The 26,525-nt window shown below is 40.6% G+C and overlaps 1 protein-coding gene across 1 annotated transcript in view; it reads right to left on the bottom strand.

The window, feature by feature from the left end:
- The window catches only part of CSMD1 (CUB and Sushi multiple domains 1), a gene marked incomplete at its 3' end in the record, with an annotated part of 1,748,580 nt that overhangs the window by 123,904 nt on the left and 1,598,151 nt on the right, over window positions 1–26,525 (bottom strand). The window contains exons 40-42 of the mRNA XM_082680517.1: window positions 25,528–25,644; window positions 18,826–19,035; window positions 1,561–1,749 (exon numbers count right to left, since the gene is read on the bottom strand). Of these exons, the coding sequence (XP_082536643.1) occupies window positions 1,561–1,749; window positions 18,826–19,035; window positions 25,528–25,644 (516 nt within the window). The remainder of the gene's footprint in view (window positions 1–1,560; window positions 1,750–18,825; window positions 19,036–25,527; window positions 25,645–26,525) is intronic.

Here is a 26,525-nt window from a genome sequence, read left to right as displayed (position 1 = left end):
TCCTGGAACTTTCACAAGGTACCAGGAGTCTTGGGCTGTCTTGGATGTCTGGAGGATTTTAGCTTCATGGTTTGGCCAACTCTGGGTAGCATTATACATCATATATCATCCAAAAAGATGTATCTTATTATCTTCACACTGACAAAATAATTCTAAGCCAGCAATTATTTCCATGTTGGAAAGCTGGATTTGAAAAAGCAATGAAATCTAATTAAATACATAATTCTATTTTTTTATATCGAGCCAAGGAATCTCCTATTTACGTATGAATTCAAAGGATTCCGGCAAAAATTGCAAGTAAAAAGGGCTTTCAATCTTGACAATTCAAAGTAATTTATATATATAAATATATGAATTTTTAAATGGTGAGTAGTACAAAAAGTTTTTAAAGTGTGTTAATAAAAAATACCAGATATGCTACTGCTATTCTTAGTTTTAGAAAATAATTTAAAATGCTATTTTACGTTATTATATTTGTAGTCAACTAAAATAACTATTTTTTTTAAAAATACAGTGAATATTTTTCTTTTATAGCTGTTTATATAATGAAAAAGAATGGAAAAGTACAGGTGAAAAATGTGATTTAAAAAGTCTACCAATTTGCTTTTATTTTTTTACTTCTTCAGTAGAAATTCAAACACAGACAGATGCCTTCCCCTTTTTGCCCCTGGGATATAAGTATTTAGCATTTCAAAAGTCCACAGAGTTGGTAATTTCATTATTTTTTATTCAGAGGTACTGTATTTATAATGTTAGAACATTAGGTTTATGGTAACTTTTCTATTTCATATGCTTTCTTCATAAACAAAGTACTTGATCTATTTAACTTAATATTGTAAAAATTTCAGAGTCATCATAAAAATTAGACAGCCAAACAGAAGCTTTAAAGAAGTGATTTCTGCTCAGACTAGGGATATTCACTGAAACCAGATCTGACCTTCATGCACCAGTAAAGGACCCTACTTAAATTTTTTCCTAAGATTGCTCCTGCACTATGTCTTTGCTCACACTACTGCTTCTATCTGAGATGGTCTCTCCCTCTGAGTAGCAAAATAGTACGTGTCCTTCAAGGCCAACTACAAAAATAAAGTCAGTTTTCTGAAATACAAAATCAATATATGATCATTATAAAAGTTAAACAATAGAAAATATCTAGGGTGAAATAGAGTACTCTTTTCCCCTCTAATCCAGCAATTTGGTGGAACTACTGTAAAACTAAGCACTGCTCTAGTCATAAAGATTTCCCAAGCAAACACCATCTTCTGTATTTGTAACTCATCAAAATGCTCTTTGTGCCTGATTTTGCATAATAAATATTCATGTTTATTGTTCTGTTACCCTTGTAGTTTCCTTGAGGGCAAGACCTATTCTTTTTTTTTTTTACCTTACTGGCATATGATACATTCCTGAAATACTAAGTAGAATGAGTTTAACATAATAGATTCCCAATAAAAATTTGTTGAACAAATTAATGAATTCTCAAATACATTCACTTAATATTTCAGGCACAATTATACACATGAAAACTTAAATCGTTTCCAAGAAAAGTGATTAACCTACCATCACACCTTGGAAAAGGGTAGTTCCAGTTCCTGTTGATCCCATGCTGACAGGTGAGGACTCGGTGGCCGATTAAAATGTACCCAGGATAACACTCAAAAGATACCGACTGCCCCACACTGTAGTCCGAGTTGATCATATACCCATTCTGAAAAGGCGGCGGGTCTGGGCAGTTCTGTAATCCATAGGCTGGAACAGACAGACAGAGCCCAGCTCAGGAATAGCAAGTGCAATTTGTCTGGAATTAGAGGAGGGATATGATGGCGTGCAGCTTCTTAGAGTGAACTTTTTAGACATGAGTTTTAAACAAGGTCTTTACTAAGATGCCCATTACCATCCTAAGTTAAAACAGTAATTATTAGTAGTAGTAGAATTATAACAATTTGCATTTAATGAACACTTACTGTATGCTTTAGAAGTTACATAGCCCATATCAAAAATAAATTTGACAATGCTTACCTTGGAAAAAAAATGTATGTGGGGAATTTAATGAAAAAAAGAAATATAGATGATAATAAAAAATGCCTTTGTAAAGAACATCAGGTGAACATGGACCTAAACGGTTTTCTTCTAATTTAAAAGAAAACTATCCTAGCACTCCTTTCTAAGTGTTTCTAATTAGGAAACAGGTTGCTGTTTTGTTGAGTTCAGTTAATGTTCAGTGCAAATAAAATAAAGAAATCCATTTCGTTTTCTTAACTTTCTCCTTAAAAAGAAGTGTAGAATCATTACGCTAGCCATTACGATCTATCAGTACAATCTCTTTATAATACATTGTTTATTGTGGTTTATCACTATATCACTAAGTCTTTTGTGTTCCCTAAAATAAACTCTAGGTAGGTTGGTGGATAATAAATGTTTGCAGACTGTGTAATTCAGAAATGTACACATAAATCAGTGAGAGTTAACAAATGCATAATTAGGTGTAATCTCCTGATATTGAAAGCAGCTCTTCTGCCCCTTTCCTGTTTGCTCATTTCTGTTCCCCTCTAACCTGATTACAGGAATGAGATCACTAGGCAACTGAACATAACTCCTGACTTACGCTCTCATGCATGCACACCATGCCTTGCCTAACCTGTTGATTCTTTTCCTAGATTAAAACAGGTAAGAATGAGGAATTAAGCAGTTAAAGAATGACTAACTCTCCACCCCCCAAGAGCCCCCTTAGCAATCCTGCAGGCAGGTCATGCAGACGAGAAAACATCTGAAGAGAGAGTCAGCCGGTCTGCACGTAATGGACAGTGATGCAGAACCCAACCTCCTGCCTGATGACTCACTGAGATTCTCCCCCCGCCCTTTTCCCTTTAAAAACTGTTATGACGGAGTAGAATCTTGGGAGTTGGTCTTGGGACACGAGTCCACCTTCTCCCCAGATTGCCGGCTTCTCTGATTAAAGCACCTTTCCTTTCTACTGACACTTGCTTCTTGATTATTGGCCTTTGAGTGGCGAGCAGCCAAACCTGAGTTTGGTAACAATATCGAATCTTAAAGCTAAATCAGCCGCCTTGTCAACAGCTTCTTACCTGCTCTGGTAGGAGGGTCATGCATACTTCAGAGAAGTGGAATCTCACCAGGTCATCATCTAGTGTTTATTTATTTTATTTATTTATTTTTAATTTAATTTTTTTTTTTTATACAGCCGGTGCTCATTAGGCATCAATTTCATACACATCAGCGTATACATGTCAATCCCAATCGCCCAATTCATCACACCACCCCCACCCCCCCGCTTTCCCCCCTTGGTGTCCATACGTTTGTCCTCTACATCTGTGTCTCAATTTCTGCCCTGCAAACTGGTTCATCTGTACCAGTTCATCTGTACCATTTTTCTAGGTTCCATATATACGCGTTAATATAAGGTATTTGTTTTTCTCTTTCTGACTTACTTCACTCTGTATGACAGTCTCTAGATCCATCCACGTCTCAACAAATGACCCAATTTCATTCCTTTTTATGGCTGGGTAATATTCCATTGTATATACATACCACATCTTCTTTATCCATTCGTCTGTCGATGGGCATTTAGGTTGCTTCCATGACCTGGCTATCGTAAATAGTGCTGCAATGAACATTGGGGTGCATGTGTCTTTTTGAATTATGGTTTTCTCTGGATATATGCCCAGTAGTGGGATTGCTGGATCATATGGTAATTCTATTTTTAGTTTTTTAAGGATGATCTAGTGTTTAGACTCTGCTCTTATACATAAAGGGGCTGGGAGCTCACTACTGACACAGTAATAAAGCCACTCTATGAAGAACCAACACAGGAGGAACTGCAGTTCAGCTTCTCCCTGTGATGCATTCCTGCTGCAAACAGACCCGTGCACGATCCCAGCACCAGCACGATCCCAGCACCATTTTCAGTTGACTGTTCTCACAGTCAACTGAAAATGGAATAATAATGTAAAGGATGCAACTGACTGCCATGGAGGTCCTTCACGTGGCGAATAAAGTAAAATAAACATTTTCATTGTATATATAATTAGTTTAACCAGGTGATTACCATTGGTGATTTTAAATAAATCCTGAAAATTATATGGTCTATGATTTGTGCCAGACATTTCCCAGAGTTTTAGACTTAATGTTTCTGTACTTAGAACCTGGAATAAAGAGGGGGTGAAAGAGGATGCTGGTAATAAGATGAAAGGGACAACATCGTAGCCTGTGTGATAGCTGAGGGACATGTGAACGTGTGTGCAATGGAGCACTATTTAAGCAGATTGTTAAGACTGGAACACATGGAGTACGTGGCTTGGAAACTCTCAGGTTAGACTTCACGGGCAGGTAAGGGTTAGACTATGAACGGGCCTCTTTTCATGGTACAAGGATTGGATAGTTCCATAAAGATACTCCGGGGGCCACATGGAAAGATACCAACCAGGTCGTATTACAAGTGCACTTGCAATGTGAGAGATCAGCGTAGCTGCTGTTTGGCGTTTGGGGTTTCTCTTAATTAACATTTGCCAAATGTTAAACTTTGCTATAGAGGATTACTATTAATAGCTTTTTCTTAATGAATAAACTACTGAAATGGTATTTTTTCTTTAAAGTAACAATATGCAATGCCAATGTGTCAACTGGGTAAATCATTTATGGCAATGTGATTTGCCATAAAATTTTGGGAAAGCAATTTGAACAGAGCCATAAAGAATCAGTTTTTTAAACATTTAACCTAGTAATACCATTTACAGAAATCTCTACTATGAAAATAATTTCAAAGAAAAAGCCAAATCTTTAAATATGTTCATTGCATCATTACTTACACTATAGTAATCTAAATGTCTAAACAAATAAATTATGATATTTTGACTCATAAATACTGAAGAGGTAAGATGTTGTAATGTCATATCTTCCAATAGCCACAGAAATACACACATATACATATAGATATATGCAGTCGTATATGTATATATATATTTATTCATTTATATTTTCAATAAAGATACTGCACAGCTCACAGCAAGATACTACGGTTAAACCCTGACTATAGTTAGCAGGTTAAAAATTCCTTAATTTCAGTATCTTATATTTGCAATTGTATACGTCTCTGGACAAGAGTCAGATAAGCAGTTGAAGAGTGATTGGGAGCAAGAAAGCAGAAAGCAGAGGATGCAGCGGTGGCCAAGGTCTGGGAGCATCTTGACATAGTTCCTGGCACTGGCTCCTCCAGGGTCCAGAACCAAGTAGAACCTGGAGGTAGAAGAGCCCTCAGGGTGGGAGTGGGGAGCCTCTCTCTAAGGGAGGCCCTGGACCCTCCATACTAACTCATAGCCACACACGCATGCACACCCACGCACGCACACACGCACACGCACCCCCCCCACACACACACCTCTCTCCTCCTTCCCCATAATGTGCCTCTCTCCCTGGCCCACTTGGCAATCACACAGCAAGGCTGCCTGCCTCTCCCAAGGACCACCCACTCGGAAGGCCATGAAGCAGCCTTTTCCTGAAAGCCAGGCCTGGCAAATATCCACAGTGCATGGTTTCCCTCCTCGCAATATTGCTGTTTGAGTTAAAGTCACCTTATAGACCTGTGCTCAGAAAAAGAACAGAGACTCCCATGCTGCATTTCAACTATTAGCCAGTTTCCTCCTTTATTATACTCTTTTCAACTGAAATCAGCCACTTGTTCTCATTCTTGTTTTGCTTGAAATACAGTAAGTTCTGTTGGAGAAATGAGGCCTCTAATACATCAAACATAGCTGCTAATGATAAAACTTAAAAAGTAAATATCAAAAACGGATTGCCAGTTTCCATGGGACGAAAATCAAATTAAACCATGTTCAACATCACCCTGCCCTCCCTGAAAGATTCTGTTCATGCTCTAGCGGTGCCCTTAGGGTATCAATACAAGAACCAATTATCACAGTACATTATAAAGGAGGTAACGGTAACAGAGATTCCTGATGAACAGTCACGTGAAACAGCATTTAGGACAGACCCACACACACATGCTCCACACGTTCATCACACACACTAATAATATGTCACACAATGCATTTCCCTACATGTGTTATGTGGTTTGTGGCATAATTTAAGACCGGCATTCAAGGTCTCTTTAGGGATTTATAAAGCCAGCCTATTTCTACCCGTCATCTAAACTCTGTGAAAGGGACTGAGATAGAAATTTCAGGGTTGCCTTTCTAGGTCCAACAGCTCTATGTTACCCTTGATTAAAAGAAAAAATGTTTTTTCTTTCTTTTTTTAATGGCACTAATGCAGCTGTCCTGTATAGGAATTAAAGGGTAAAAGAGAGAGAGAGAATGCCAGCCCAGGTAGGCAGGACTATAGTTTTTATTACCTATTCATTTATTGAGTAAGATAAAAATCATGTATTGAGTGTCTACTAGGTTATAAATACTAGTTACAAATGGAAACTAGACAGAAATGGGTCCTGCTCTCATGAAACTTACATTCTATTTAGGGAAACAGACACAAATAAATCAATATGTTGGTAATTATGTAAAACAACTGTACAATTGTAAGTTGTGTAAACTATTATTAAAAAAATAAACAAGGACTAAAATAAAGGGGAAAAAAGCCCAGGATGAAAGTAAGTGAGGGTGATCAAAAACTGCTTCCTTGAACAATTAACGCTGAAATTGAGATCTGAGTGGGGAGAAGATGCAAGTCAGGCAATGCCCAAGAAAGGGAGACTCTTCAGCAGAGGGAACAGGAAGGGCCCAAGGACAGAAGGAAGTCAGTTCTCTGAGATAAGGTGGGGAGCTCCAGGAGAGGAGCTCCGGAGGCCGTCCTCCCAGAGCCCCTGCCCCTGTTCATGGTCTACAGCTTTTACAAGGGGAGAACCTAGCAGTGAAATGTGCCAAGCCACAGGAGAGGCATTAGGACATGTTTGCAAATGGACAGCGACATGTTTTTAAAAGCCAGGACCCATTCTTTATCACATAAATCATACCTGCCAGGCACAAGACATAATACAAAACCCACAGCTCATTTCAGAGTTTTCTTAAGAATTTACAATCCCAATTAAACTTGTTTTCAATTGTGAATTATATACTAAGTATAAATATCAGTGACACTATTTTTAGGTCTTTGTTCTAAATCTCTTATTTAATGGAGTCCTTCACTATTTAAATATCAATATCAATATTCCCAAATTTTCAACTAAGTCATAAGTCACATTCTCTTTTTATAAAAAATGTCTTCCCAAAGTTTGACTCATGGTCACTTACACAGTGATACATGCATTGATCTACAGGCCTATTAGGTGTCTGAATTAAAGTAACTAAAAAGAAGTAATAAAAATAATTCTTTAGTATGCAAAAAATAGATGAGTTTTGGAAGGATTCCCATTGTGTGCTGCTTAGCACAGGTGCAGTAGATTTTTTATTACCTGCATTGTCGATGTCCATGTACCTCTGAATATCTGTGATGTGTCCATATACCTGGTTTCAGAGGTGGGAGTTTAATTAATGTGACCTCTGGGCTTGAGAGTGAAGAATCGCTCAACCAAGTGTCAGACCCTCATCTAAGCACAGTTTTGTTGTTCTGTACTCATCACTCATGGTCATTAATTCCCATACACTTGCTTTAATAATATAACACATTTTAATTTGAGAAAAAAAAAACAACAACTAAGAGAGAAAAAGAAAAGACCACTTCACTGGAATTTGATAAGGAAGCCACTTCTAGCATAAAGAAGTAAAAATAATCATTTTCAAACAAATTCTGTTTCAACTGAAGGACATAGAGTCCTTCATATATTTCATATATTTTCATATATTTCCATGTTTGACAACTCCTAAAGACTTTTTGAGGTGTTATCCAGTTGTTCTACAAGATCTGTTGTCAGATCTATCACTGAAAAGTTGAATTAGAAAGAGAATCATCAACCAACAGAGAAATAGGTTTTGAAGCACGTACAAGAGCCTGGAGGTCGTTTTGTAAAATAGTAGAGGCCCTGGGATGTGCTGGAAGGGAGCCCAGGGACTTGAGCTGGACCTGGGTCTCTCATCTAATGGATCTGGGATGCTGACCAAACCACTTCCACTCCAGAGGCTCATTTCTTCATTTATGAAAGGAGAATGAAGATACCTATCTTATTCACAAGAATTAACAGAGATAATAAACGCAATGACGTGGTTTGTATATACCAGTTCAGCAAGGTTAAGTCTTGACTGTAAGAAATGTCTGGTTTCTATGATGAAATTCCCTCACTCCAGGCAGAGCTCTTGAGCCACTTATCAGATGGGGGCAGACCAGCGGGGAGAAACAACTTCTAATACGGGGATTGTGTGAAATACTTTAAGAAAACAGCCTCCTTACAGGGAGGAGAGACTGCAGTCTGCATCAACATCTACGCTGAATATGACCTCCAAGCCCTTTTCAAGTCCTTGGCTTCCTCTCAATGAAAAGATTAATCTGGTCATAGAAGTGGCTAAGGCTCGTATTGTAGTCAACGGAATTTCTCAAAGGCACACATACACAAGCTCACCAGTTTCCCAAAGTGGCTGTTATCATGGCTAGGATAACACATCACCTCCCTTTGTAACGACTGTCCACCTAAATGTTCTGTGTTCCTTATGTGAACACCTTGATCCCAGAACCTACTGATGACATCCACCTACATTAAGGCTGCAGCCAAACCCATGCCTTTCCCACTGCCCAAAGGCTCCCCTGCAGGACGGTTCACCAAATTGCTTGTTCACAGTTGCAACTACAATTGTGTCTTGTGCTTTGACCAACCAAGGATTAAGTGCCCAGGAATCCTTTTACATAATAGCCTTTACCTGGTGGAGAAACTTTTATTTCGACGCAAAGGAATTGTTGGACTCACTAAGACTACAGACTCACACATCAGACTCAGAATCCCTTCACTGCATCAGGAGCTTGGGGAGGACTGATGAAGAAGCACACGGCACATCTCAACTGGGATGTGGACACCTGAAGGCGCCGTCACCCAGGAGACACATCCACTGACATACCCGTCCAGGTGTGCCTTTGGTTCAGAGGAATAGCTCTCTTAAGGCAGAAAGTGGTTGAGATTGTTACTTTTACTTTCAGCAAACCCATAAAAGGAAAAGCAAATCCACGCGACCTGCAGGGAGGAAACTGGACAGCTTTTAAGATTTGGACCCTAGTCTCCAAGAGTCTAGTCCATGAACCACATTGTAGGCACTTTTCCATCCTGAAAAAGGACACCCTGGAGGGGATGAGAATTGATACAACTATGTATTACCCACTGTTTTAAGCATTTTTATGTGAAATAGGCTTCTTTATAAAGAGCCTCATGTTGAGCGCCTGATTCACTCATGCAGATGGTGGAAAAGGACAGAGGAAGCTCCCCGCCTTTATTCCTCAATGACTCAGAATATCACGTTAGAAGGAAAAAGAGCGACAGTCTTAGAGGCGTGTCAATTTCATGTATAAATTATGGTCGTATCTGTAAGGAACAGTGAGTGTGCTTACACATTCAGTTAGAATGAATTCTTCAGTTGCTCATTGCACATAAAGGCAGTTTAATTGCTTTTCCTCCTAAAGGGGAAAAAATTGGTATCCACAAACTATAGCCTATTTTCTCATAGATTCAATTCACTAAAAATGCAATGGTTTTGTGACTGTATGCATGAATAAGCAGCCTTAACATATCCTACTATGTTGGCTTTTTTTTTTTTAAGGTGCATAGCACATATAGCAAAAGGAAAAAGACGTTTTTACCACCTATGGTTGAAGCACTTAAAATTATCTTTACGTTTTTGGCATTCAACAATTACGCTTTATAGTGTAAGAAAGATAAAGAAAGTAAGAGAGAGAAAGAAAGATAAGGGAGGGAGGAGGAGAGGAGGAAGGAAGGAAAGAAGGAAGGAAGGAAGGAAGGAGGGAAGGAAGAGAGGAAATAGGGAAAGAGGGAAAGAAGGAAGATAAATATTCAGCTTCGCCAAATGTCAAGTCACAAAAAACAAAAGGAAAAGAAAATCACTAAAAATCTTAATATGGCAACATTTCACAAATATGAAAAAAAAATCTCAGTACCAGTTAGCCCATACCTTATACTACAAGAATAAGATAACACACAGAATTTTCTCTTTCTTAGGAGAATCCTTTGTTTGGATCTGGGAAAATAACGATTATTCACATATATCAATCTCAAACGATATTTGCATCAAGTGTTTAAATTATAGGTGCTTGATGTGACAGCCTATGGAATCACGTAGTCATCTTTCTGATATCTATTACATTTTCTGACTGATATCTAATTAGTTGATAAATATCTTCGTCCTATCTCCCATCTTCCAGTTTTTGACTTAGAATTAGGGTACACGAACTCAATTTAATTTCACACAGTTCACCTTTCATTTCTCAAGTTCCGTGTAAGTCATTTAACTTCAAGACAGCTACATCTACTAGTAGCATTTTTGACCTTTATACGGTCATAAATAAATGAGAAGGCTTAGGAATAAGGGGTACAACACAGACATCATTGAGAATGACAAGAACTATCTGCATGATTTATGCATCTTCTTATGTGTTATTAATCATAAACTTAACTTATAAATCTCAGGTGGAACCTAGGAATTTTGATGTGACACACACACATCAGAGTTGTGCCACTTTGCCAACTTATAAATTTTATAAAATGACAAACTATCTAATTAAGTTTCATCCCTGTCAGGTAAGATACTCTGCAAGAAATCAGAATGCCTCATATTCGTGTTCTCCTTCTTTTTTACTTAATTTATTTTTATATCTCTCAATTATAGCAAATTAACTGCCCACATAAAAATATATAGGGATTTTTCTTTTAAAAATGTGGATACTTAAATGTAGAGTCAGGTGTCAAGTAAATAAAACGTTTGCTCAACCAACCAGACGTCTGGCCTAGATGCGGACCCAACAAATTTGAATGCCCGCCGGCCAGGCAGACAGTGTGGGATCACAGCTTGCAGGCAATACAGGACATTTCTGAAGTCAGTGCCTCTACACCCTGGAAGGGCCATCACTCTGACATTTCAGGGGACGGCTCCCGCCTGTCAATGTGGCCAAAAGTCATCCCTGACATTGCAACAGGAAAAGGGAAAGTAGATCTATGGGTCTTTCACCAATTATGTGAAATCTAATTCTAAATATTGACAATTTTAAAAATATTAATATTTTGCTAACCAATCACAGCAGCTTTATGATCTCTAGTCTAAATGATTCCTACACAGACTTTCTGTGGTATTGTTGTGCCCTTCCTTCCTTCCTTTTTTTTTTTTAACATTCTTTTTGGAGTGAACTAATTGGTAGCTTTTGGAGCTATGTAGACATGGCCTTAGTAACCCTACCTGGAAAATATCGAGAAAGAAAACAAAAAACACTTTTTTGAACTGTGGCAGTTTAAAGCTACGTAAGATAAAATCTAGTTTCAAAACTACACGGCAAACAGTACTAGCATGGGAATCTGTATTTGACTTTTGCAATGTCAATAAAGAAAGAAAAGTTAAAATTTTCAATATATTATTAAGAATATTCAAATTGGGGGAGACTTCTCAAAAGTTCTTGGGGTCAACTGAGATATACCACTTAATTGGAAGCTTACTGTAGGAGAAATAATTATGCTATACTTTTCTTATTGACTCAAATAGTAAGGTCGTGTCAAACAGTGAAGACTACCATGTAATAACCAAGTTTAAAATGATGATCACGAATGAAATGCTCATATTTTAACAGAATACACTTCAATAGGAATAGGGAAGGGGGAGAGACCAGATGTACAGAAATATGAAAGAGCAGCATGGGGTTCACAATAATACCATTCAAATTCTGAGTTGATCTAAGAGCCAGATGAAGGTGACACAATGAAAGAAAGCTGTGTTGAAGCTGAGACCTGCATCTCTCCTGGACCCTTCTCGTTGGGTTTGTTGCTTTCTCTCCTCTCCTCCCTCCCCCTCCAACAATCCATTCTCTGCATTGCAGGGACTTATCTTTTGCTAACGTACTTCAATGACTGCACCTGGAAACAACTCTGAATGTGTTACCACCCAACTCCCAAACAGTCTCCATCCTGCAAACCTCTCAGACTCTGTTCCTCTCAGCACTCCAGCTCTGTCCTCTCTGTTCTTTGAACATGGGAGCTCCTCTCTCCACCCGGACACACGTCCCTGCTCTTTACAGCCCCCGGCTCCTTCCCGTTCTTGTTCTTCAAGTCTCAGCCTCAGGGAGAGGCTCCGCCACCCACCACATCACCCTCATTATTTCCTCTGCAGTAGGTACCAAGCACACTGCCTCAGCCTGGGCACGTGGTCCCCATCCATGCCTGAAACTTTAAAATTGTCTCTTAAACGTGTTTTTTTACCTCCAGTCTCCCTCTTTTTGCCAAACCCATTTCTTGCCTGCTTAACAGTCCACAATGTATGTGGAGACTAAACTTTTAAAAAATGAACATATGACTAATGCAATTTTCACTGCAATATACTGAGTGTTTGTGTCCCCAGATTTGTATGTTGAATCCTAGCTCCCAATGTGATGGTTTTGGAAGTGGCTCCTTTGGGAGGTGATAGGTCATGAGGGTGGAGCCCCATAAATGGGGTTAGTGCCCTTATAACGCAGGCCCCACAGAGCTCCCTCACCCTTTCTGCCAAGTGATGACAGAGTGAGAAGATGCTGTCTAGGAACCAGGAAGCATGTCTTTGCCAGCATCTTGATCTTGGATTCACAGCCTCCAGAACTGTGAGCAACACATATATGCTGTTTAAAAGCCACTCAGGCTATGGTATTCTGTTAAAGCAGCCTGAATGGACTAAGACAGCCATTTTTAAACCTTCAACAGTTTATTACCCACCAGCTTTCCTAAGAGTTTTAATATGAACTCCTTTAGCATTCTGGTGAAGTCCACTAACCTCAAACTAATATTTTAAATGCATAAACAAATACATCAGATTACAAAGGAAAAATTTACTCATGAAAGTGTGATGAAAGCCAGACTTGTGGTATAACTAGATGTACTGTTATTTCACTAAATGGCAGGTGGCAAGTCTAATAACTAAAGTCACTTCACAATATTGTATAGTAATATTTTGAGATATCTGCAATGATTGTAATAAAACATGGAATTATCTGTGATTTGGTGACAAAGCACAGGTTATGCTAATACTACATTCGCATCATTAGAGGTTAAGAGGAAAATATTAAAACTGTATTTTTACATTTATATAGAGATATTATGTATATTAATATTATATATAAATTATAATATCTATATCTCATGGGGTAGATATTTACCATTCAAGTCATGGATTCCTTGAATTCTAGAACCATGGGCCTAGAGAATAAAATTCAACTTCTCAACGTGGGATGCAAATTATTTCACAATTGAATGTCCTCACCACATGGGCTCATTTACAAACTCGTCCTTCGCCTCTGACCTGGCCAGGTTTCATCCAGACTCTGCTGCTGATCTCCCTTTTCTTAGAGTGTTTATTTTAGAAAACTTGTCACTGTATATTTTCCCTCTGTCCCTTGGAGATGTATGTTAATCTTCGTAAAAGCCTCTTGTCAGTTTTACAGCCCAGGTGTGTTTTTCTCAAGGACCTGGGGACCGTCCCTCTGAAATGTGACATCAGGGGTGATAAGTGCCCCCACTCTGCAGTTGCCCTGGAGGACAGGAGCTGAGCTTCAGTGGCTCCAAGCCCTGTAACTACATCTTGCCTGGGAGCTGACTGAAGGGTTATGGGATTCAGGCAAACCAAGAGGGCCAAGGCCCCACACCCCAGCTCTTAAAAAGTCTCCAGCCCTTAGCCTGTATTCATTTTAAAACCTACATTTGGAATAAACACCTTAAGGAACATTTATATATATAAACAACACCCTTCGGAAGGACAGACCGTAACCCTGCATAAAGTCAGACTCAGGTGCAAAGAAATCCAGTCTTCAATCTCACCATCTCTGCAAACTCCTTGTGCCTCTTCTCAGGAATTCAGGCCCAAACTACCTTTTCCCCTTAAGGTTCTGATGGTGCAGCCGTGTGCCAGGATCTACTCTGGCCAGGCCTGAGTGGTCAAGAGACAGGCACTACAAATTGGTGATATTTGTGATTTCAGACATATGACAGGGACAGTAGAATAATTTAATTTGAGATTTGAGTGTTGTTTCTTATTTTATTTCTTTTGATGGTCACCTAATCATGTGGCAGGTGAATCTGTAAACTTACAAATTGGATTTTAAATCACCACTGGCAACTCTGATGGATGGAAACCAAGAGGGAGAAGCCCAGAGAAGAACACTGCTATGATCCTCACAAAAGCTTCTTTTTTAATTTTAAGAGAGATGAATCTATATCTAGACAGATGAAGGGGAGCAGAATTTGCCACCCCAAAATATGTCTTTGGCAAGAGGATTATCTCGAGCTGGTTATTATTATTTTTTTAAGTTATTTTTTGGCTGCGTTGGGTCTTGGTTGCTGCACGGGCCTTCTCTAGCTGCATTGAGCGGAGGCTACTCTTCGTTGCGGTGCACGTGCTTCTCATTGTGGTGGCTTCTCTTGTTGCGGGGCACGGGCTCTAGGCGCACGGGCTTCAGTAGCTGTGGCATGCGGGCTCAGTAGTTGTGGCTCGCAGGCTCTAGAGTGCAGAGTCAGTAGTTGTGGCACACGGGCTTAGTTGCTCCACGGCATGTGGGATCTTCCCGAACCAGGGATGGAACCCGTGTCCCTGCATTGGCAGGCAGATTCTTAACCACTGTGCCACCAGGGAAGTCTCTGGTTATTTTTAAGAAACTGCAGAAATGGGGGAATCTCTGAAAACAGAGTAGAGGTAACCTGTTTATAAGAGATATTTATGAATACATTTATGAGGGAACACTCCCTTTGTAAGGGTGTCCTTTCTCTGTTCCAGGAAGAGAAAGATGGCTAAACCTCTAGCAACTTATCAATGGAGAAGAAAAAAGGCCTCAGTCTGCACAGCAACTGTAAGCCTGTCTCCTTTGCTTTGCTGCTCACCTCCCCTGACTGCCCCCAGCTTCTGGCTCTTCAGCTGGGGTGGTGTTTAAGGTGGTGGCTTCGGCCATGCTGGGGAGTTAATCAGGTTCCCTGGGAATCTCCCCTGTATGCAGCAGGCATACATGTTATTAACTTCTGATTTTCCACTGTTAATCTGCCTTTTTTTACAGGGGGTCTCAGCCAAGAACCTAGAAAAGCAGGGTCCCCTACACAAACATTTGTAGGAGAGGTAAAAATCTCAGTTCAGCATATGAATTTTCCTCAGTCCTTAAGAAGGCATGACTTTGCATCTTCTCTGCCACCACCAGTCGGAGTGCACTTTTCGTTCTTTGCTCTCAGTGTTCTCTTTGGGTTCTTTCGCATATGAATTTTCCCCAGTCCTTAAGAAGGCACGACTTTGCATCTTCTCTGCCACCACCAGTCGGAGTGCACTTTTCGTTCTGGGCTCCCAGTGTTCTCTTTGGGTTCTTTCGCATATGAATTTTCCCCAGTCCTTAAGAAGGCACGACTTTGCATCTTCTCTGCCACCACCAGTCGGAGTGCACTTTTCGTTCTGGGCTCCCAGTGTTCTCTTTGGGTTCTTTCGCATATGAATTTTCCCCAGTCCTTAAGAAGGCACGACTTTGCATCTTCTCTGCCACCACCAGTCGGAGCTCACTTTTCGCTCTGGGCTCCCAGTGTTCTCTTTGGGTTCTTTCGCAGATTTCATATGTTCCTTTCTGACTCTGGATAGAGAGTCAAGTGGAGTCACGTGCACAGGAGCAGTTTAGTTATCAGTAAACCTGTGTTAGCGTCAAGGCCCGGGTCGGAGCTCATGGATGGGATTCCTTTAACTAGTAAGGCTTCAGAATCCGAGCCCTCAGATGCTGCTCGGTTCTCTTCCCAATGACAATGTGAAAGTTCACCTGAGCTCAGGAATGCTAGAGAAAAGTTGAGGTGAGGAAACCCACCCCCTTCCCTAAGTCCTCTGTGTTTCAGGAAATGACTTAGTGCAAAGGACCACCTCCCCCCGGACTGAGACAAGAGTCAAGGTGCCCTTTGGTTACCTGTGACCGGACCTGACAAAATCCTCCAAATTCCCATGCTTTCCCTTTCAAAGGTTAGCTGAACTGTTTGGTCCTCAGCAGTCAACTGGAACAAAACTCTTATAAACCAAACTTCAGTAACGCGTTTCTTCCCCCTAAACGTTGGCCCACCCTCAGGCTGGGCCACAGACAGGTTGGCCTCAGGGAAAGACCTGCTTTCACCCACATCCCCTCATGGCCCTCCTGGTCACCGCAGACCCTACCCCCAGCTTCTTCTAGCTTTGTTTACTGCTCTCCATGAAGGAAAAGCCTTTTCCTAACCCTCGAGATGCTTGCTGATCTTATGGCTGTAGCCTTGTTTTCTCTACGGCAATAGACCTCTTCCCCTCTTGCAATAAATAATCTTCCCCAATAAAAGTCTCTTCTTACTAAATCTGAATTTGTTTTGCATTTGACACCAGTTATAGGAGCCTTTGGTGCTTCAGCCTCAGGTGGGAGAGAAGCCTCTCTGAGCAGCAGTGGAGAATCAGTCGTTTTAAGTTGGGACAGGGAGGGGAGGGCGGGCGGGAGGGGGCAGTTCACACACAGAGGTACCAGGAAGGACCGGATCCCAGAGGAGAATGCACCCACCGGCTGGGGCTTTCTGGCTGAAATGGGGTGGGGCTGGAGGCTGGAGGAGGGATGCAGTGGGAGCACAGGCAGAAGGAAGGGTCCGTGAGGGTCTGCAGAATGAGAGGCAATGGCAGCTGCCACAGGCTCAGTGCCCAGATGCTGAGACAGAGACCGATGGATGGACCCGTGGTCCCTCACTTGTGGGGGAGACGAGACGGCTGTTGACTCCATCAGGCCTGCTGAGTCCTTGTGTAGGTACTAGAAAGAGCTACATCCGTGTTTGCTCAATAAACCTTGGGGTATTTTGAGAACAAGCAGATGCAGGGGAAAACTCTGAAAACAGGGCACAGGGTCCCCTTTTGTAGAGGAAATTTACCTTTACGAAGAAAATGTACATTTGCAGGGCTTTCTCTCCTCTTTAAATCAGCACAACAAGCCTGACTCAGCAACCCTGGTGAACCACACATTTCCTGCTTTTCTCCCCATTGCCACCTCCCCTTCCTAGAAGCCCTGAACGCTTCTCCTTTGTTTTAGCCTCAGATGGTACCTAAACCCGAGTCCTAACCACTCCTTTGAGTGACTCACGTCTGGGTTCTCCCAGGTGTCTGTGTGTCCGAGTGACGGGCATGTTAATGAACTTGCGCTTGTTCTCCTCTTGCTAGTCTGTCTCTGGCCGGTCCCATCACCCCCACTGGAGAATCTCAGACGACACAAAGAACTGCCGACTCGGCCGATCGTGTCACTAGGAGGGTGTTATAGGCAGATGCCTGCGGGTGGGCAGGAGAAGCGAGGAAGAGGGGGAGACGCTGGAAGAGCTGGGGTAGACCCTTCCTCCCAGAGGTTTCTTACAAAGTGGGAGCTGAAGGAAGATGCAGGTCATTAAAATTAAATATAAACAGGGGTGTGTGTGAGGGAGCGAGGAATTTGAGTATATTTGAAACACTAATGAGAAAGATCTGGTAGAGAAGTAGCAGCTGCAAATGCAATAAAGGGAAGAAGATTCCTGTCTTGACAGCCCTGACAGCGTAGAAAGAAACATTCTAGAGCCTAGAGCCCGGGAGGGGCTGCCTGGAAGCAGGGGGAGCATTCTCTTGTCTCCAAAAGGAGGACGAGCAGGGTTGCAGGCAGACCTCCGCGCTGGCCTGGGGGAAGCTGTCTCCCTTCCGCTGTTCTCTGTGTGTGTGAGCCTTTCCAGGAGGAAGTGATACCCTTGGCTGAGATGAAGGGGGATCGAGGTGAGACAGAATGAAAGACACAGACGGACCTAGAGAAATCCTGGCAAGGTCTCCTGCTGCATTCCTCAACCTCTACCACCCTCTCTTTTCTCTCCTACCTGGATTCCTATTTTAAGAGACCCAAATTCTGGAAACGTAAATTTATATTTTAAGTAACAACTGAAGTAACAAGGTCTAAGAGTTCAACACAAAATGCCATCCTCTTTCAGTAATAAAATATTAAATCTCTATTTTTCCAGGGTAGCCTATGAAATTAAAGAAATCAAGTGATTTTGCTGTGTTAAAAAAAGACTCCACTTTTGACATTTTCAACTTCATTTGAATTAACAACATTCAAGAAAAGGCCAGCTAAATTACTGTGTTGGAAATGAAAATTTTGAACTTTTTCACATGTCAAAAGTGCTTTGGTAATGGTAGGTTCAAACTTTTGTTAGAGACCCCTATTTTGATGGTTTAAAAACACGTAAGGTTCATTCTCATTTTTTTTTCTGGCATAATTTAAACATGACTTGAATAGTACATAGAACCATTACTTTGAGCTGAGACAAGGCTTAAGGGCACGAGAGACACGGTCAGACCCACTTCCACTGTGAACGGACTCCCTGCACCATAGTCCTGATGGGAAATACCGACACGTGGCCAAGAGGACATGGTGACAGGTGAGAAGGCTACCTGGTGATGGGGCCAAGGGGCTTGAAGGTGGTGATGGTGGCTGTTGCGGGTAGAGACAAGGGACTTCAGGTGAAGCAGTTGACAGTGCATGGCTGACCCTGCTCCTTGTGTCTGCGTCCTGACTTGTGTGTACAACAGCCAAGACTCCACTCCACTCCCAGTCAGAAAACTGTGCCCAACTAGAAAGGACTCCAGCCGTACAAGCCTTTAACCGGCTAGGGAGGTTTACCCTTACAATTTACCTGTAAGAAGCATCCCTAGATGTGTTTTGACTCCTTACCTTGGTAAGTGAGTTTAAATCCCTGCCGGTTCTGCGAGTGGTCGCTGTAAAAGTGGATGAGCGTTTCATGAGTTGTGCTCAGCAAGGGCGCAGGCAGGTCGGGGCCACTGAACTGCCCCATCATCGGGCTGGTGTGGAAAGGTCCGTTTTGAATTTCAAGGTAGTCATGATTAGCTTCGGTAGAAAAATTCAGAAATTGAATATGTGCACCTATGAAAAAATATGCAAAATCGGTGGAAGTTAATATCAAATTTTATGATAATGTTTACCAATAGGGATTAAAATTGTATCAGTTTCCCCAAACAGCATCTCTCCAGGAGGCTGAGTGGAGCACACACTTTGTGAATTACAATGATCCTTGGTTCAGTTTCACCTCAGCAACCTACTAGCTGTGTGACCTTTGTCCATGTAGTAAATACCCCAAGTCAACTTATTTGTGAAATACGGGTGTTACCAGCATTGCATCACAGAGACAAGCAGGTATAATTCTTAGAATGGTGACTTACATCCATACATATGGCAGTGATTTTGTCCAGCTGCTATTATAATCATTACAACCAGAAACACAAGGTTGTAATCGTACGTCAAATCATCCTTAATTTGTGGCTTTATCAAGGAAGAAGCCAATACAGATCTAACAAAATCCAACAATCTTTAAAGTGGCTTTTAAATGGAAGGGCATACCACTGCACAAGAAACTTCTTAGTTTGGTAAGCGATTGTTTCAATTGTGTAGTGCCTGCAAAACAAATTACTGGTGTTTGCAAGAAACCCACTCAGATCAACCCCACTCTAGCTCTCACAATTCAATCTAACAGCCTGGCACAGGGCAAGATACCAAGATGGTCTGAAGGACCCATACTGCTAGCATCATACTCATCTGTGTCTCAGACAAACTGCAGTGATAACTTAGAAGAAAATCAAAATCAAAATAATTTAGAGTTATTTGCATTGTGGTATTGTTGAAAATTTAATTGACTACTGTGTCTGAAATATTTTAATTCACTTTCAAGTTTATTTAGAACGCCAAAGACATTAGCTTTTGCACAAATCCAGGCAATTAAGTTAGATTTGTAAAACCTAAACTGAGAATACCAGCAGCTATTGTAGATCATTCTCTCAACATATGAGGAAAGCTTTACTTTGTGTTATTCTTCTCCTGTTCTTGAGAGATAAAAAGAGCTTTATTTTTTTCTTTTTCATCTAATATATTTGACGTTTCCTAGGTTTTAGGAAATTAAATATATTAAAATTATCATATTGAAGATCATGTTAACATGGGTTACCTTACTTAAGTGTAAATACCTAGAGAATTTAAAGTAACATATCTACTTAGTATTGATGGAAAACGCAGGTATCAAAAGCCTGAATTCAGTAAAAAAAAAAAAAAAGAAGAAGAAAAGCTCATGCGAAGAGTAATAGGGAAGAACAACCTAAAGGTACTCAATAAAGTTTAAAATCATCCAAGAAACACAATTTTATCAATTATGAAGAAAACCTTGTGAGGAGGAACAAAAGAGTAAATAATGGCCTTTCTGGCTGGGCAGAGTGTAAGGCCACCTATCACTCTTGGGGTTCAGTTTATCAGGTAATCACTGTTATGACCATCATTTCACAGGTGAGCAAACTAAGGCTCAGAAAGGCTGGGTGTTATGTCCCATGCACCACAGGGAGAGGCAGAGTTGGATGGACACCAACTCCAATTGACAGAGCCCTCATGTTCTCTGGTTTAGCATGAAAATGTGCTAGTCAAAAGCTAATGATATCACCATGTTAAAAATATTACAATTTTTTTGGAGAAAATAATTTTGTATTAAAATTGTTCAACCTAGTTTGATAGAGAAGATTGGAAGAAGTAGAATGTGGAATACTTCACGAAGAGACCGAGAGAGTGAAAAGCAGAAGAAAGACTTACAATGAAACATCTTTAACAAGGCAACCAAACTTTGGAATCCTTTTTGGAAGGAGTAATTCAATTTGTAACATATGGTCCAAACATACGTACTGGCGACACATGAGCAGCCAGAAAAGGAACAGCCCAGCCTGTGGCTGTCCTGCCCATTCTAATACTAGGCACAACAGACGACCAACATGGAACAAACCTATAAATTTAAAACATTTCTGCAAATATTAAAAAGTGTTGAAGAGACATCAGTGAGCTAATTCATTTTCTCCTAAATCCCAGTAAATACGTTTGGTCAAAAGAAATTTGGAAGCAAGAAAAGAAGAAAGAGAGAGAGAAGGATTGATAGAGATAAAGATAGAGAAAAAGAAAGAGAGAGAGAGACAGGGAGAAAGCAAAGAAGGAAGGAAAGCAGGCAGGGCTAGTGGTCCCCAGCCCTTCAATTCTGACCTGTCTCCTGTGACAGTTGAACCACTTCCTGAGTCACGCAACAGTATCTGATCTATTCCCTCACCCACTGCTGAATTAAATACAGTTCTCTTTTGTGGCCTGGTCCACAAGTCTGATAAGAAAAAGAGGGTTTTTTAGCTAATTAATAAACTATACTAATGGATTTCTTTTTTTTTGGTGGCTACATCAAGGCCACAGAACCCCTGTGGTCTACAGAGTTTCATAAACACCCGTCACATTCTTCACCAGGAGGGAGAACACAGAAGCTGACACAATAATAATCAAAAACGAATGTTGAATTACTAACATTTCTATTTACGTCCTAAAAGTACCAGATAGGATGTGAAACTAGGGCAAGATTAGAACACTTAAAAAACGTATCCTGTTTTTAGGTATAAAATCAAATAGCAGGGAAATGGCTTAAAATAGGCTCATTTCAGATAAGCATATGCAGACGTCAGATGTATTCATCCAGAGACTCATTTTGAAATTCACAGAATGACCCAGTCAAGAAAGAAATGAGAGACAGCAAGCAGATCAAGGGGCAAAAAAAAGGAAGGCTGGCCAATATCTCTAAAGCAAAGGAAATGGTGACCGTGGCCTTTTACTGATTCGGAATTAAACTTGAAATGGAATTATGACAATTATAATTTTAGGAAAAAAATTAGCATATTAAGCAGGATAAAGTATCCAGCCACATATCAAACTACCTAATACATATCAGGAAATAGAACCAAGCCCAGCTCTAATCTGGTTTAGAATGGAATTTTTAGCTATCTAATTTTCAGCAAATTGTGTCCAGTTTGACATCATGAAGCCAAAATGAAGGGATTAAAGTAAGCGTTAACTTATTCTTTTCTTATCTCACAGAATACCAAAAATGTGTCATTGCAACAAGAAAACCAGTGTGAATGCCCATCTTGGGTGGAATTTACACCGACTGTCATTACACACTGAAAATTACGTGTCAGTAAAAGGCACCTGAAGAAAAAATTTTGACTTTGGATTTTGACAAAACTTTGAATAGTAACCTGACCATGGCTTCAGAGTTAAACTCTCGTCTCTTAGTTGATAGAACCTGTGAATAGTAAAGTGCTCTATTTTATATCTTCTGTGCATAATAAACATAGAGCAAAGGAGTTAATACTTTTAGAATTCAGTGGATAGTCTAAAGAGTCTTTTACATCCTCCTTAGACTTCTAGATGGTTTAAAGGCATGGCCAATTTGGACCTCATGGTGTGCGGTATAAGTGCAGTGGGTTTTAAATATAAAAGCAGTTATACTCCAATAAAGATGTTAAAAAAAAAGTAATGGTAAAGTAGAAAAACTTGATTTCATTTCTGTTAACTATGCCTTTAGAAATTTTCAAGAAAATAGAGACAGAAGTTCTGTGGTGATTGAGCTCATGCCAAAGCCACACAAAACAGCAACCCAAATTTGTGGAAAGGAAGGAAAACAACATAGAAATCATTGGAGCATTTGGCTTAGAAACTAAAAGCAGTTAACAGTTAGGCAATGCCTTCTCCATACCAGGCGCTTGCATTACCTCCGAACGGCTGTCGGAGAATGATATTTTATTGTATTCGTTTTAAAGATAAGGGACAAAGGTTCAAAAACATGTTGATAACTTGGGCAAATTCATACCATCAGTCACTGACAGAACTAGGATTCCTACTCAGCTAACCTCAGAGCTCAAAGACATGAGGAGCCACCATGTACACTGCCCACGCCTTAGACAAAGTCCCTTGACTGCAGGCCCTCACAGAGGCTGGATGCAGGAAATAGCTGCTGCGGGGGATGAGTAATTAGCAAGGGGAGACCAAGGTGGCTTTCACATGATGCCAGAGCAACCAATCATTCTGTCTATTTAATTAAGCTATTGACTGGTCCATGCATGTGGGACGGAAGAAGGATTAATCAGAAGAATTATTTGACGGCGCTGGTAGCTGCTTAACGAATGGGTCGGATATCTATGAGGTGGTCCCACGCATATTCAGTTGTATGGAAAGATCCAAACACAGCAATAAAATCCTCCACGAGTGAAAGGCATCTAACCTATTTTTTTTCAAGAAAAGGCACTGATGTCTCATATTCTGGATAGGTGTGTTTTTCAGGGTGGCTGGGGGAATTACAGTCACCGGTACAGTAATTACTAGTACAATAATCCTTAACACCCTGAGCAACCCAAACCAAACTGACAATCCAGAAAACGGGAATGTACATGCCTCTTCCCTAAATTTAAATGTATAATTTCATGTTTAGAAGTATATTTATAGATTATAAAATTTATCACAGACAAACCTGGTGTGGTACTTAAATTTAATCTGTAGCAAGTTATTCCGAAGCATAACTACATCTATTCTAAAACGCTAGGGACAGTCATACTATTTTGCATGTAGTTAGGATTTAAGACATAAGGTTTCTTTTTGCTTATTCTTCAAGATGCTTTTTAAAGTCCAATACTACGCAATATCACAGATTTTAAAGACAAATAATTTTAATTGTAATATTTCATAAATATTTAAAAAATTTTGACCTTTCTTCAAATAAATTTTTTTTAGGTTCATAGATCATGATCATGAGGTCAGACAATCTAACTGTTCTTTTTTTTTTTCCTGAGTTACTGTCTTGCATATTGGTTTATCAGTGAGTGAGCAACATACGGAAACATGCCAAACAATAGCCGCCTCAAATCTCAGAAAAGTTGGGAAAATAAATTAATAAAATGTGTATATCCATTCATGAGTAAAATGCTTCTGATGAGGTTTGAAAGAAAAGTGGGAACTATTCGCAGCAACAATTTAAAGACCAGCTAGCTTTTTGCTGCTGTTGTTTACGACATGCCAAGCCCCGTACTAAATTTCTCGCCCGAGTTGTTTTGGTGAATCCTCATGTAACCCTGTGTGGTTATTTCCTTTTTAGAGGTGAGGAAGACGAGGTCCCTGGAGGTTCACTCAGTGCAGTAGCCTGAGTGAACTATCGTTACTCGTCTTATGTGCTTGTGACCCTCAAGATGCTCAGACCCTGTTGGAACCTCCTGGGTCACCTACAACTCCGATCCTGACACCTGACTCCAAACACTGAACCAACCATGTCCAGATCTTCAGATCCCCAGGGTGAGAAAACAGACCAGCCTTTGAGGATAGCTGAGCCAATGTTGGTTAAAGGCAAAGGCTTCTGTTCCGTCTACCACAGAGCACAATTACGGCCTCTATGTTCAGAGAGTTCAGGATTTAAAAAACAAAACTAAAAAACCTGGAAGAAATAGAGCGCCTCTGTGATCCTTCTGTGAACTGTCTCCCCCTTTTTATCCCCACACTTTGGTGGCCCCTTCAGGAACTCAGTGGACATGAACCTCACATGTGTTCTCCACGGGGGGGGGGGGGTGTCCCTTCCATGCTCCCCCTTGCCTTGGTGGTCTCACGCCCGCCGCCCTCTTGGCGGCTCTCAGCTGAGCAGGTGGACCCTCCCTTTCCTGCTGCCCTCCCGGCACAGATTCTCAAGGCAAGAGCTTTGAAAACTTAAAAAATATAATCCTCTTCTAGGGCAACGATTTCCACTTATGCTTATGTTCATTCATCACTCAACTAACATTCATAAGTACTCAATTACTCTGAGACATTCTGGGACATTCTGTGAATATCTAATTTGGCACCCCTATCATACTGTGTACTTTTGAGAAAAATCACAGGTGGGGAAAACCCAAATTAATGAACTAAAATATAAGGACACCATGAGGCAGACAAAGAAAGGCATGATAGGGAATCAAAATTTCACACAGACTGTGAATTTCTGAAGCAGGCCAGAATGGGATTTTAGTGTACATAACAATTAAAATTAGGAACTATTTAAGGTAGGTAACCTGAAAGTTCATAACTAAATATGATAAAAAGCCATTTTCATAAACCTAAATCAATGCAAGTTATAACAACAAAAGTTTATAGAACAAAAAATACTAGAATGAGTTATAACCTGAGAAAAACCTTAAAAATTGTTCAAAAGAAACTACCACCATTACTGAATTCCAGTGATACATTATAAAAGACAGTGTTATAAAGAGATTGATAATTGAATTAGGGACGCTACATTCTGCACGTCATGTGCCTCTACTGTTCATCATTCAACTAATTTAATTTGCCTTGAAAAGTCTTGCACGGCTGAACTGATTTTTCAAGTAACTTTCTGTTCTCAAAGTTATTCTGCCAAAGATTTATTTAAATCTGTAAGCCACTTCCAATTAAAGACACACTTAGGTCAACAGAATAGGCCCATTTTTCACTCAGCCTAATTCTTTCCAAGATAAAAATTAAAAAGTTGAATTTTGAGGAATGAAAAAGTGTCTCACTCACCGTAGCCAGTGGGCAAGGCGATCTTCCAGGTGCAGTCCAGGTTGCTGGGGTAGGTGCCCGGGAACCCCGGGCTCAGGATCACGCCCCCCATGCTGCTCAAGGTCCCCCCGCAGGTCGCTGTTGGCCGGACAAGGGGAGTTAGTGCTGTGTGTCCTCGTTTTCCAGCAAGGACAATTCCCTCCCCCCACTCTATGGGACCACGCTACCTAGAAGCAAGTCTTCAGAAACGAATTTGCACCTCATTTCAGCACATACATAATGCAATGCCCTTTAGTTATTTATGGGTCTAGTTCTCCCTCCTGAGTTTCCACTGCTTAAGGACAAAGACAGGTCTTCAGTTTATCTGCTTCTGGTCCACAGAAGCTCCCAGTAAAGCTTGGTCAATTTAACGCATTTTGGTCAGGCATCCGATTGACTTTCAGGTTCTGAGCTGTCATCAATACTCACACCTTTAAGTCAGGACAACTATCATTGTCCTGGGAGAGAGAGAAGGGGGTCTCGATGTTGGGTGCACCTCCTGTCAAACAAGGATGATAACCTAATTCCTTGAGTACTTAGTTATCACTGTATGTGATCGCATTCTTTTGTTCATCTCAAAAGACAAGAACCATTGGATGGGCGTACAAACAGAGCCCCCAAAAGCTGTGTATCAATCTTTTTTCCTTTGCGATATTTAAAAACCTCCATCAATGGGCTTCTCTTATTTTACATCTGTCCAATGACCCCAGCAAGATTTTCAGTATAACCCTCAAGTCTCAGCCTTCTTCCAGGGGCTCATCTGTCCACCATCATTTGGTAGCCTGACTCCTGCCTCCTGCTGGGGAAACCCCTCCATGCCAGGCCTTTTCTTATGGTTAAACAGCATATTCAAAGCATTTTTGGTACAATGGTATGGCTAAAGAACAAGGTGCTTATTTTTATAAAAGAGCCAGGTATCTTGGGGTTTTAACTGGGTTTATATATCTTATTTTATACAGATTCCTGATATTTTGGTAAGA

This window comes from Grampus griseus, assembly GCF_964374135.1.
Source record: "Grampus griseus genome assembly, chromosome: 21".
Taxonomy (NCBI): domain Eukaryota; kingdom Metazoa; phylum Chordata; class Mammalia; order Artiodactyla; family Delphinidae; genus Grampus; species Grampus griseus.
Note: the sequence above shows the minus strand (reverse complement) of the source record. Positions and strands in the feature narration are given on the sequence as shown.